This window comes from Callorhinchus milii, unplaced genomic scaffold, assembly GCF_018977255.1.
Source record: "Callorhinchus milii isolate IMCB2004 unplaced genomic scaffold, IMCB_Cmil_1.0 Scaffold22, whole genome shotgun sequence".
NCBI lineage: Eukaryota > Metazoa > Chordata > Chondrichthyes > Chimaeriformes > Callorhinchidae > Callorhinchus > Callorhinchus milii.
Window position 1 is genome coordinate 3604560 of NW_024704763.1, and position 14380 is coordinate 3618939.

Here is a 14380-nt window from a genome sequence, read left to right on the forward strand (position 1 = left end):
AAAACAGCAATCATATTTGCAAGCCCACTGTTTCAATTAATTGATATGGCAACTGTGGCTTGCTTTCTCCATCACCTGCTCCTCGAACCATCGAGCAATCCTCATTCATATAAAGTCTTGCGTTATTAATCTGGCAATTTAGTCTCTGATCACCGAGCATTTGTTTGGGGGTGACCTTATATTTTCAGCTGGTGAACCTGGGTGGAACGAGCAACCTTTCCCTCTGCGAGGACATTGTGTTGTGGTTCTGTGAATTGTGGAGGTTTCCAGGATACTGTACTGTCTCTCAGACTGTTGAATGTGAGATGTATTTTATATATAATATAATATATATATAAAAAATTAAAAGAGTGAGGTAGATAAATGCTTGAAAACATCAACAAAAAAAAGTTGCCCTGTCAGGTAACGTTAAACAAACTCTTCTCTCAGTACTGGATACAATTTGGGGCATTTACAGTGATTTTAACTGATATGGACAAAATAAATTAAAAAGAAATCCTACATAGAATACCTTCTCAGTTAACAAACAAAGGAAAATACTATGGGGGCAGTGGCCCGAAACAAAAAAAGGGGAAAGAAAGGAACTATTCTATATATATATATTATAAAAAAAACAAAAAATAAAGCACTACAATCTGTTACCTCCAGTCACAATATCAGTTTTTATAATCATTTTCTCCTCTTGTACTGATGTTAACATCCTTCCAGTCTAGGGAGGATGGAAACTATTTCTTGAATAACAACAACTCTTTCCCCCTCCCCCACCCAACCCCACCCGAAAAAAAATCATCTTCTCGGTTGTTCAATGCCTGAAACTACTAGAAGCACACCGACCCAAGTAATCCTAAAGCATCAATGTTTCCAAAATGTGATGAGACACTGGGTGTTTAGTTGGATTTTGCCGGAACAAGGCTCTCTTGGGGAGAAGTGCCCTTGGTAAAAACAAGAGATGCAACAAGCTGAAATCAAGAGAACAGTGATTGTGAATCTCGTGCACGTCAACAAGCTTCCACTGTGCTCCCACAAGCGTCTTGGCATTTCTGAGGTGAGCATTGGACTGTGAGCAAAGTCAGCGCTGTTCTCAAAATGGAAATTTGGATACCACCTTCACTTCCCTGCCGTTCCTCACGGAGCACTGCCTGATAGCTAACGCCTCAATGGAAGGTGAACACTATCTTCAAACCATTAGCTTCTCTGTCACTAAGCGTCACCGGGAACCACTGCCTCTTAATATGCAACTCGAAGACATCGCTCACAGCGAAAATTGGGTGTCAATCCTACCAGTTCACTCACATTTTGGCAAACTTTTTTTTAAGCTCAATTGCGTTGCCACTGGTAAGAGACTTAAGAGAAGTTTTAAAGATCGCTCTGGACTGCCAGACAAGATTTGTTTTCACAGAGCTCCAGTTGGTTAAAACAACAAGTGGCATTGCACACAGAGCATTGCAGTCTGTATTACCGGCACCTCAATCTGTTCATTTTCTTAACGTTTTGGAAAAAAAAATCTGGCCAAGAGGGAAATTTAGAAAAAAATAATATGCAAATAAGGAAAAAAAATACAAAAAAATGGGATTTGAAGCCGAGCTGGTCACAAAACTAATTCAACTGAAGAAAATAGAAAAATATTGATTACATAAATGAATGAATTTGTTTTTTAAAAAAAAGGCAGAAGGAGGGAGAGGGGAAAAATATGAGAGAAAACAATGTTTATAACATGACAAAATGAATATGAACACTGAGCAAGACATGTACTAGTATTAAACTGATTTGACCTGAGTATATTTCACGCCCTGTACTCAATCAGATGTGAGCTCACGAGATTCCCCTCACTGAGCCCTGATCATCGAGAACGCTTCAAAGTCGTGTGTAAAGCCAACAGACACGAGAAAACGTATCCCATTTTTTTAAAAAAAGGCAGCAGTTCATGGTGAACAAGCACAAGCGTTAACCACCATTAGGGGGGGGGGGGGAAATAATTCATAAAAAATAATTTTACACTATAGTACAAAGCATTAGAAACTGTCTTGAAGAACAAACAAAAAGCAAAGTAGGGGCGGGGGGGTAAACAGACCTGAAAGTAATGTAGAATTCATCCCCGGAGTTAAGAAAAAAATATATAGCAGCTTCTCTGTATAGACAGATGGATAGGTGAACCATAAAAAAAGTTACAAAAGTGAAACTAACAAGGGGTGTATGCAAAGGATTGATGGTCAAACATAGAACTGTAAGACCGTTCTACACTAGAATAACAGTAATCGCTGAACACTCTGGAGAACACAGAACTTAACTGCTCGTGGTTTCTTTCTGCTGTTCCTTCGCACCTAAATAGGCACCTCAGTCCTCCATGTGTTCTCCCGTGAAATGTAAGTGTGTGAACGGGAACGGTGACTCACTCGTACCTTTCCCCAAGACGTTGCTGAAATTCGACGATAATGAGAAGTTTGGGGGGAGGGGGAGAGAGTAAGTAAGATTATGTAGATCCCAGTGTCGATTGATGTAACTGGTTGGTCGATGAGATTTTCTTTCCCCGCCCCCAATGAAACACTTGCTTGATTTTCTTGCTTTTCTAGGAATCGAAGTAGATAAGAGAGAAAAAACAAACTTTTCTTTCTAAAATTTGGCAAAATTTGGCAGCGGTGTGAGTGAAAGAGAGAGAGAGAGAGCGAGAGAGGACGAACTCCAGACAAGAAATGCACTGCAAGTTCCAGAACAATCAGTCAAGGATCAGATCTGTAAAAAATATATATATATAAAGACCTGTAGTGATAAGCCAAGGCTCAACAGTAAGGAGCCTGGCTGGCGTTCCAATGAACAGTGCTTCTCCATTCAACTCAATGGCAGATATGCTTAGACTATGAAGCAGCAAGATGCCAAAGTTCGAGTGATCAGTTGAGCCTTGGGTTTGGCTCACGCTCTCTGGCATTATCAGCTTTTTTAGGGAAAAAAACTGTTTGCATATGAAAAAATAATTTGTGTGGTGATTAAACGAAGCCTCTCCACTGTGCAGCAATGGCAGTTTGTGATCCACTGAGGTACAGTAGGTTTTGTATTGTATTACTTTCGCCTTTTTCTGGAGGATCAACAGACCGTTGACTGGGGCAAAGGCAACGCTCTCTCATTCTTCCTCCCCCCGTTCATGTGAGCGTACGGCTGCCTCTCTTCAAAGCTGGAACGAAGGACAACGCCTGGTCCGTTTTCCAATTTGTGTCCTGAGTGCTTGTCGGAGTTTTGGATTGCGGATGAAGGGTCCAGAGGAATGTTTTCCATGTCTTCGGCTTCAAACTCCTCGGTGTCATGGGGTTTGTAATCTTCGCTGTAGAAGAATGAGACCTCTTTGAAGGTGGGTTCCAGGTCGTCTTTAATGCTCTCAATGATTTCCGTGAAGGAAGGACGCATCTTGGGATTGTATTGCCAGCACAGTCTCATGAGCTCAAACCTAAGAATAGAAAAGTAGGGTTACAACGTTTACCTACGAATCTTACACCTTTCAAATGAATTACTGTGTCTCTGTGCAACGACCAACACCAGAACATCTTAGGAACAGTTAATGCTGCACAATTCTCTTTGTGTTTCAGGACATCAACCCATGAACTTTCTGGCCTTGCCTGCCCTCTTCCTGCACTCACCCAGGCAAGGGAGAATGAATGGGGTAGGCGGGGAGGGTAGGAGATGAAACAGAGAAGGATAAAATGATCCTCATCCTAGAATCTCTAGTGTCCAATTCACATATATTTAAACAAACCAACTATCTCTAATACATCCTTACCATTTGAAATGTTACTAAACGCTCGGGAAAGATGAACAAGGTTTAGCAGTGTGCGTCATTTGGATCTCATCAATATATTTTAGCACACAACACCTATGGTCCCTACAGTGACTTATACTTGATGTTCCTACACTCTCTTTCCTCCCAAATTCTTCCTTCAACGTTGCCATGCCAGAGAAACACATTACAGTGTACCTACAAGCTTATGTATTTAATTCTATGCTGTCACAAGATCAAACATAATTATTAGACAGTACCAAAATAAATGTAGCATTTTTCAAAAGAGGAAACAAAATACTGAAATAAAATGGATTGAGATAAATGTATTTCAAAAGCCATTTCTCTCTCTGAGCTGATGCCTTCTTACTTTTCAGCAGCCCATCTGTCTCCGAATAGATACAACAGCTGTTACTACATTACATGGCCCACACACCCCCCTTCACCTCCGCTCGGGACTCTGTTCAGTGGGCTAAGGAAGGGACTGAAGCACAACACCCTACCAGTGTGCCTGCCTGAGTGTGTGACATCAGGGTGAATAACAGCATGTGACAATCCCCACACCCCTCTGTCCATCAGCCAGGAGACATCTATTTGGGAAAACTGCTGTGCCAGACCATACAAGGACATTCACTGTCCTTAAGAGTTGGATATATATGTGGGGAGCGGGCATCTTTATATTTATCTATAACATATCTGTAACCCGGAGAAACCCTATTTAGCTTCAACCAGTTTACAAAGCATCCTCCAAATAGGAAAAACAAATGATTTGGAAATCAGAAGCTATTTGAGAGTGCAGGAATATAGTGGGCTTCAATGCACTAAATAGCTTTATCAAAAACAATCTGCCAAATGTTATCTTCCCATGCAGCTACGATCCTTTTCCCTTTGCTGGCAAACAGGCCTAAGGGCAATCATCACTCCCTAGTTTCTGACGCAAGTGGCCATTGTTTATCCATCTACCTTCACAGTAAACAATGACCATATTGGGGTGGTGGCCATCACAACCCAACCTGATCAGCAACATCCATAAAAGCACCTTTCAGCAAATGGCAGGTCTGTATGTGTGTGTGTGTGTGCGTGTGGAGGACGAAGAGTCTCCAGAGAGGGACCAAAAGTGTGAACCTAGACATTTCTTCTCCCTCCCTCACCCCCAGAGCACAGGATTGCTGCGCTCAATAGTTGCCCTGACTTCTGCCATGAATGAGATGAGCTGACTCAGCACAAACCAGAGATTAAATCTGCAAACCAAAAGAAAAATAAGACCACCTGATCTTAGCCAGGACAGCAGGTTACAATTACAATTATAATTACAATTGGACTCCTGGTTATAGATATGTTATAAATAAATATAAAAAGTGGGTGGTCAACTTCACTGGTGGGTGGGGGAAGAGGGCAAACCCTAGTGAGATGAGTTCCTCCTCAACGACAAATAAATTCACACTCAGCTTCAGTGCCAGACTCATGGGAAAAAAACACCGATTATTTTCAGCCGATGGAAATCAGCAGTGTGAGTTGAACTTGAGTAGAACTTTGGTTTCGCAACGGAGCTGCTCCACATGACGCAAAGAAGTGTTCCTTAACAGTTGATTCCCCCTTTCTTCCTAACCCCATACCACACACCCAAACAACAGGACACCCATGTCCTCTTGCGTGACCTCTGTCACGCCATTTTAGTTTACCTCCTCCTGCAATTTGCAAAGCTCTGAAATTAATCTCCACACCACTCAATGCTAATGTCAACAGGAACCCTCAGCAGACTCATTAAGGGAAGGTATGCAGGACAGCAAATCACATGTCAAGTGGACACAGAGCACAAGCCAATAAAATACACTGCTTGTTATTTGAGACTAACCCTCTCACTGACCTGGAAATTGCTTTTAAAGGCAAACTCGATCTGACCAACCTTATCCTTTTATATTTTTATCCTGCTTTTGTTACGTTCCTCTTGATGATTCATAGAGACTCTTCTTCCCTAAGTGTCAGGTCAGGATCAGTTGGTAGCACTCTCACTGCTGGGTCAGAAGGTTGTGGGTTCAAACCCCACGTCGGGACTTTGAGCTCAGAGTTTAGGCTAACACTGGAGGAGAGATGCATTGGTGGAAATGCTGTCCTTCAGATGAAACATTATTCTGAGGTCCCTTCTGCTCATTTCTCAGATAAATAATAATAATCCTTGCATTTGATATAGCGCCTTATCATGTCTTCAAGACGTCTCAAAGCACTTCATAGAATATACAGTAAAGTGTTGTGACTGTGTGTTTTGTGGCGAAACGTGGCTACTAATTAATGATGTCATGATGGCTGTTACAGATGTCATGACATGATTAGAAAAACAAATAGCGCCGATTGGTGTGGAGATTCACCTCCACGAACCTCAGCTGCCCTCTTCTACCTCCTCAAGTGAGCATGTTCCGTATGGTCAAAATATTCCACCGCTGGAAGTAACTCCTGTTAACAGTGGCCATTTTTATTCAGAGTATCAGTTGCTGTCACACTGCCAACACGATCCAATTAAATTCCACACTACGATTCCTCACTGCAATGTACCTCGCATGCAGTAATACTGTGCTATTGGGCCCTGGTATTTATATCCTGTCACACTACACAGATTTCGGATGCAAACTGCTGACCTGAATGAGTCCCTTGTGCCTGGGACTGTGAAAGACTAACAGCTGTCAATAAAACAGCAATCTGGGCAGGTCTGACAGCAGAAGGCCAGGGCAGGAGAGAGAGAGAGACTCATCAATTTTTACCAATTCAAAATGGGTTTTTATAATCCCTACACTCAGCTGGTTACAAAATACAGTTTTAGTTCTTTGATGTAAAGATCGAATATTTTTTGTTCTTTCTTTCTCCCCATCTTTCCCCCTCCTTTTCTAGAGGCATTGACTCGTGCTGCGGAATTCCCTGGACGCCCACTGATACCACAATGGGAGCCCAGATAGAAAGACTCACAAGGGTATTCTTTGCTACAAGAAAGTGTAGCGTCCATTTTTTTCCTCCAATGGTATATGCTTGCATGCTCCTCTTATTAAGTGGAGCTCCATGGGCACTGGTTAACCTCCAGCACATTGTCCATGAGGCCATTATTCATGTATGAGCCTTGACAGTAAGTGCTGGCAAAACTGACCTGGCTCTCCCACACAATCAGTAGAAGGTGATGAAAAGAGACCAGGACCCCTGGATTGCTTTCACCTCTCCAAGAAAGGCTGGGGTCTACTTAGCCTCCCATATAACCCAACAAAACATAGTCAATTCACTTTGCAGTATATTCTGTCAAGCGCTTTGAAACGTCTTGAAGACGTGATAATGGGCTATACCAAATGCAAGGATTATTATTATTATTATCTGAGACCAGCAAACTCAGCAAGGACCAGAATTCAATCCACTTGGTCACCCACAGAAGTTAGAACATTTTGGAAATAAGTACCCGAGTAACTTACAGGCTGTCAGGACAATTGTCTGGTCTCTCCAGTAACCCCCCCTCCATCACAAAGCGCAGGACCTGCTCGTTTGACATGCCCTGGTACGGCTGCTCCACCAAAGTGGCAATCTCCCACAGCACAACTCCGAATGACCTGAAACACAGAGGTAAGAACACAGTTTCACAAATTCAAATCATTTCATTGTAGCCAGAGTTCTCTCTTCTCTCTGGCGAAACGGAACAGGGGAGAGTTAGCACAAGTAAAGAGTTAAAAAAAAAGTTGAAATGTTCTCCCCTTTCCTTTCCAGAAGATGCTGACTCGCAGGAGAACATTTCCACACACATTAACAAGGCTTGTGGGGAACTCTTAGGTAACACACAAGCACTCTAATTAAACTGAAGTTAAGAGGAATGCTGATCCCTCCCCTCTTCAATGCCTGGATTATAGTGAACTAGAATCTTGGTAATATCAGGGTTGAGCAGAGGAATCAAAGAGGAGAAATAGCCCGTTAAAAGTCTGACCGAGTTTCTGAACATTTTAATGTCATTAATGGATTAGATGTCCTCCTGTGTGGCGCTGCCCTTTGTCCTAACAGCGACGCAGAGCGGGAGGCACGCATTAGTCATCCCACATCCAAATGCTTTAATGGAGAGAAGGCCAACTCGTGGGCCACATAACACATGCGTAGTCAATGGGGGTGCAAGTTGGTCATCCCTGCTTTAATAGAAGCAACTAAATCTCTTTGGTTCCACACAACACTGTTCCCAATCCGTCCCCAACCCTCACCCCTCACCTTGCCAACGCAGACCTAATCCATCCATTGTCGTCATTACGTCCCCAGCCCTAACCTGCATCCCCAATTCTAATCCATTTCCCCATGTCCTTATCCAAAACCCACATCCCCAGTCCGAATAAAACGCTAACCCCTAGTACTAGCCCTAACCATTCTGACACACAACAGCTTTCTGGACTGCTCCAATAAACTGCACTGCTGGAACCACTCCCTCCCTCCATAAACAAACGTCTTCTCTGGCAATTGACACATGTAATTACAGCAACTTCAAACGTCTCGGGCCAGCAGGACGTGGTCAGGTGATGCTTTCACACCGAGGGACAGCTAGTTCTATAGCAGCCCCAGTAGCAGCAGGGTGATTCAGAACAGATTTGCAGTCTAGTGTTTTTGACGTCTGATTAGCAGGGCTTCCTTGCAATTTCAAACGAAGAAAACAATTTAGCTTTTACTGCCTAGAATGCAAACGTTGCAACGCTGAAAGGAAGAATTCAGACGACCTCATTAAACTTTCTCCGTTAACTGTTCTTAGGCGTCCCAGCATTTGCAAGGTTCCTAGCCTGCTGTCTTTTTAAACCAATCTGGGTGTTACAGGTACATTCAACATGAAGGTAGTAAAGGCAAAGTTAGGAAAGTATTCCCACCCCAAAAAAAATCCAGGAAGGATGGATCACTTCAGAAATGAACAATTACCAGACATCAGAGTGTGTTGTGAAGACCCCATCCTTCAGCGACTCTGGTGACATCCATCGAACAGGCAGTAGTCCCTTACCCCCTTTCCGGTAATAATCAGTTTCATAGATATCTCTCGTCATCCCAAAATCTGCCACAAAAAGAGGTACATATTTGGCAATAAGCTTTTGTTACTTAAAACGGTGCAATGGATCTGGAAGTGACATTACATTCCTATTCAATATCTGAAATATGCAGAAGGTTCAAATCAATTCAGGTTCTTACAATCCAACAATACGAGTGTAATGTCACTGGGGTAAATAGCAAGAGAGGGAGATAGAAAGACAGAATGAAAGAAAACATAAAAAAGCAGAAAAAGACAAGGAGAGAAAAGAAAAAGCACAGAGACCGAAGGAGAGAGGGATAGGCAAAAAGAAAAAGAGAAAAACTGAGAAAGAAAGAAGCGAGAGACAATAAATGAACACAAGTGCAAAAGAACGAGAGAATAAGCGAAACAACAGAACAATAAAAAAATCCTGTAAAAATTTGAGCACCAGAGTGAGAGAGAGGGAGCAACACGCACCTCCAATCTTTACAGTGTAGTCCTCTGTCACCATACAGTTTCGAGCCGCTAAATCTCTATGAACAAACTTGTTAGCGTTGAGGTAAGACATTCCATCAGCGATCTCGCCTGCCATCTGAATCATTTTCTTCAGGGTTGGTGGCGGCTGCCCCGGGTTATTCTATTGAATACGCAGATCATAATGACATTTAATGCTCCTGAGTGTAATGTGGTAAACCACCACCTTGGTTGGAACAATGACGCTTATTTTGACATCGCTGGTGCAGAGCAAGCGTCTGCAAAGCTTAAAATGGTGTGCAGGACACTCACCTCTGCGTCCGGGCGCAGCGAGCGTAGGTAGCTCTTTAGGTCTCCACGAGTCATCAGTTCCATGATAACCAGCGTCGGCTGGCCCTGGGATACCACACCGAGCAAGCGAACCTGGTGTGGAAAAGGTAGTTCATCAACCAGCAGTTACTGCTGCAAATGTAGGAAGTAACCCCTTAACCAACAGCACTGTAGTTCTATCTGCCATTTAATGTAACTACATTGCAACAACACTATCCCTTTAAGGAGCATCGTTTTTTTTGTGTAACACCTACAACTGCAGTCTAGCCTCCAGCTTCGTGACGTTCACAGCCTGGAGACAAGGTTCCACAATCCCAGCACAGAATAATGTTTCTAAATTATATAAACAATGTGTCCAAACACTCCAGAATCAGAAAGTGGAAAAGTACATAGGAGGCAGGATCTATTTATAAGGAGAATAAACTAAACGAGAAGAATAAAATCGCACCGGAGATAGTGTTCTAACTTTTTGCCATTTCTTGCATTTCTTTGCATCACTTTCAGCTTTCCCATTGGAAATGGCTCTGATTTGACCCGATCAAAGGTGAACTGAACAGATAAGACAAGTTTCCCATCGCATAGATCCAACCTAATTTTAATTCTCTCCTTTAACAACAAGCCACTATATTTTCTTCTGCACGTTTGTGTAATCACAATTACAATATCCTCTCAGTGCACCTGACTTGCAAATCGGCACTATGTGTCAAAACCAGAATCAGAAATAAAAGAACAGAAGGAAGCAATTCAGCCCATCAAGCCTAAACCAAATGCCACTGGAGCCATCTACTCTGATCCAAATTCTCTGCTCCTTCCCTGCATCCTTTTAAACTATCTTCTCTTCAAATGTTTATCCAATTCTTTTAAATGTAATTTAATGGTCTTATCCTCAATAGGTGCTTGTGGCAAAGCAATCCACAATTCTAATAACCCTCTATATTTAAAAAAAATGTAAGTAACCTACCACACTGCTGCGTTGCTTATAGCACAATGCCTTGGAACATCTTCCCGACATGAAAGGCACTATACAAATGTAATTTTGTATTGTATCCTATGGACAGATATCTGGACTGACGAGCTGGCTTCCTTTGCTAAAAAATGCCCAATTTCCAGGCAGTAAGGTCGCTGCTGATGTCTTCCTACGCGTTGCACTCAATGACAGTAAGTACCACTGGTCCTTTCTGTGCACTTAACAAGCAGAAGGTTCCACTGACACCTCTTCATGAAGGAATTGAGATCAGCAGCATTTTGACCAAAGGACGAAAGTGATGACATAAGCAGCACCCAAGAAATCAGCCAATTTTTAACATGGTTGTCTCTGCAATACTGGACTCTTAGTAATCTCAGTAAAATGAAGGTCCTGCCATACTTGGGTTTAGGAACAAAGGTATTAATGGAATATAGAGAAAAGCCAGGGAGATGGGATTACAAAGTTTGTCATTATCTGATAAAGTGGCGTCATGAGCTAAATGGCCTAATCCTGTCCCTAAATTCCAATAACATGCTCTACATGACTCCAAAAGACAACCTTGTACAAAGGAGGGAGAGTTTAGGGCACTGTGTAATCAGTTAGTGGTCTGGATTCAATTTTCTTAGAAGTTTGATAATAGGGCTGCAGGGCAATGCACAATTAACAAACAATGTGACCTGAAACATCTTGCCCTCAGTCCAGTCCTAAAAATGCATGTTTTCTGGTTGCATCTGAAGGATGCAATTATAATGATTCAATTGATGTGGTCTTGAAAAGCTCTGAGTGCAGTATTTCGAAATTTGAACAAGTCTTTTTTGTGTTATGTTGCGATTGGCAAAATGAACGAAGATCTCCAGAGTTTGGAAAATATTAGTCCAGGACATGGAGCCAATCTTGGGAATGGCAATGGTCTGCGATTGCAATTCAGAATGAAAAGGTAATTTATTTCACTTCTGAAATTCCAACAAATGATCTTATTATAATAATATAATAATCCTTGCATTTGATATAGCGCCTTATCACATTGAGATGCCACAAAGCGCTTAACAGAATAGATTGTAAAGTGAATTGATTGTGTACTTTGTGGGTGAAACAAGGCAGCCAATTGTGCACAGCAGTGTCCCACATACAGTCATATTGACAAAATTATTATTATTTTTTTGAGGTGATTATTACAACCGGAAAGCAATCTGCCAATCGACTAACAACCAGGTTCCAATTTACCGCTAGATAAACAGAGGCATGTGGAGTAAGCAAACTTGCCCAACGTTTCGCCTTGCCTGGGAATCGAACCTGAGTCCTCTCGCTTGCGAGTGCTCTAACCAATAGGCTACAGGACTCCACAGATTAAAAGATAGGACCCAAATCTAGTTTGGACACAATGGTGAATCTTTCCTCTGCACTCACCACATGATGGCAATTAAATTCCTTCATCACCGAAGCTTCATTGAGGAACTCTATGCGCTCGCGCATACTGGCCGACTCATTCACTGTCTTAATCGCAACTCTTGTCTCCGGGTCATCCTTCACCACACCTTTGGCCAGGCCCTCATAGACCATCCCAAAGGACCCTTGGCCCAACTCTCGGTTCATGGTGATTTTCTCACGGGGAACCTCCCACTCATCTGGCACGTACACTGATAAAAAAAGAACATTGCTTAGTTATCAAAAAGGAAGGATGGGAATAGGCTTTGGATTTAGGTTACTCACTCCAAATCCACAAGGGATTATTGCTATTTTGATTTGCACTGGAGTGGAGAAAAAAAAATCTTTTGGTAGCAACTGGAATAAGCATCCAGTAATCATAAAAGTAATTATATCTGACCAGCGTTATATTAGAAGCTTGCATTTGCAACTGGGCTACAGATACTTTGTGACAAAATCACTGTTTATAAGTCTTTTTGTCTCACTAAAGCAAATTCCTACTTCATCTTCCAGTGTAGAATCTCAGACTAAAGAAGACTGATTATTGGGAAAAATAAAGTGAATTGAAACTTGGGCTTCATAGATTCACACAATTAAAGGCGTTTAAGCAAGAATAGGTCACTTTATAGGTAAAAGGTGATGTACCCGTTTTAAGAGAATACAAAGGTAGTCTAACATAGAAACTACAACACATTTGTTCTACATTTTAGATAATTCTAAGCAAGTAAACCTCAAAGACTGACTGAAGTGCAACTCCAATGTGTACTAAGGGCATGACCTCCCAGGGAGTGGTACAGTTTGGATTTTGGAAGATAAACTTACTATCTCCAGCGCTGAAATATTCCGGATTCACAGACGCATACAGCACTCCATTTGGAAGCCTGTCATTATTTCTGCAAAGCACACAAAAACAAGTGTTAGAGCTAATCACCCAACCAGCATTGAAATATCAATGGAGTCCAACAAAATTGATCCCATCGCCAAGGAAGGCTTCCGCGGCTCATTTAATCTCCACTGTGTACACTGCTTAAAGTAATAACTTGCTGTAGTGCAGATATTAAAAATGGGTTGCTTAATTTGGGGACAGAGGTGGTCATATGCTTACACACATACATAAACCCAGACACACAGGTAGCCAATCACACACAATCACGCTGGTACATACACATACATAGGCAGACATGCAGTAATATACATGCATGCAAAAAGGCTCACACACATGCACACGTACACACACATGCTTTAATCATCCAGACACCTGGACATATCTCAATGTTCTCTCTGATTCATTCATTTACACATGCATCTTCATGGCTTTGTCATCCACAAGAAGGAAGAATGTGAATTGCTTTACTGCTATGCAACTGGCCAAGAGATTTAAAAAGTCAACAGTTGAAACTAGCTGGAGGACAAAACCCTGCAGTTTGTTTGAACACCTGCCTGCATTTTTTCCAGAAATGGGCATGAAACAGATTAGCCAAATAATTGATTGCTTTTTCTTGGGTTTGAGGTTTCAAATCAAATCTAACCTCACCCAATGTGTAGCGTTTCTGCCACATTCTCTCATGGAGTACCTAAATAGATAGAGAGAGAGACACAGGCAGCCTTGTGTAGTATTATATTGGACAGCTCCTTGGTGGTTGCCAAGAACAAATTTGACTAGCCATCTACCACAAAGACACCAAGAATAGCTTTCTAACGTGGAAAATAAAATTTTCCAAGATAATTGTTCTAACTTTTAGTAAAACATTCTTAAAGGTTTTAATAACAATGCAAACCAATCCTTAGAATGAGCTGGATGGCTGAAATTCCACACAGGGCTAAAATTCCATCCAGCAACATTAATTTTGATGCAGGATTTCATTTTTGCAATTTATTTTCTCCCAATTTTGAAATAAAATGTATAGCTCTTACAGGCATCACATTCGCACAGCCAAGTTACATTCAGGTATTGTACTAAGTTAAGGTGCCAAAATCAACAAAATGAAGATTTCCAAAAACTGGTTCAAAGGGTATGTTGAAATGAGGTCTGTTCAATAACAACAGCTTGCATTTATATAGCATCCTTCACCGAGTAGCATCTTGGAGTACTTAAATACTTAGTGCATAACATGACAAAGCCCAGATCTTACCTCTTTTTGTTGAAGAAATATAATGTGATAATTAGGCCTGCAATCACCAGCAGCACTGCGATGGGCAATGCTATTATCAACTGTAAGAGATTATCAGGTACAGGTGCTGTCGAGAGAATTCAAAGAGGAAGAGTTAGGGATTGGAGCTCTTTGTATAGATTCCTCACTATTGTAGGTTTCCTTCAGGGAATTTATAGAAATGCTTTGAGACTAAACTCTACCTCAATTATCTGCTAATGTATAATGTATCCCATCTGCTGCTCACAAAGCAGTGTTATTGTTCACGGAGAAAG

At 41.7% G+C, this 14380-nt stretch overlaps 1 protein-coding gene across 1 annotated transcript in view; it reads right to left on the minus strand.

The window, feature by feature from the left end:
* Window positions 1-1960: 1960 nt before the first annotated feature.
* The window catches only part of igf1ra (insulin-like growth factor 1a receptor), a 117660-nt gene continuing 105240 nt past the window's right edge, over window positions 1961-14380 (minus strand). The window contains exons 15-22 of the mRNA XM_007908370.2: window positions 14088-14193; window positions 12778-12848; window positions 11938-12167; window positions 9546-9656; window positions 9237-9396; window positions 8675-8804; window positions 7210-7344; window positions 1961-3436 (exon numbers count right to left, since the gene is read on the minus strand). Of these exons, the coding sequence (XP_007906561.1) occupies window positions 3079-3436; window positions 7210-7344; window positions 8675-8804; window positions 9237-9396; window positions 9546-9656; window positions 11938-12167; window positions 12778-12848; window positions 14088-14193 (1301 nt within the window). The 3' untranslated portion in view covers window positions 1961-3078. The remainder of the gene's footprint in view (window positions 3437-7209; window positions 7345-8674; window positions 8805-9236; window positions 9397-9545; window positions 9657-11937; window positions 12168-12777; window positions 12849-14087; window positions 14194-14380) is intronic.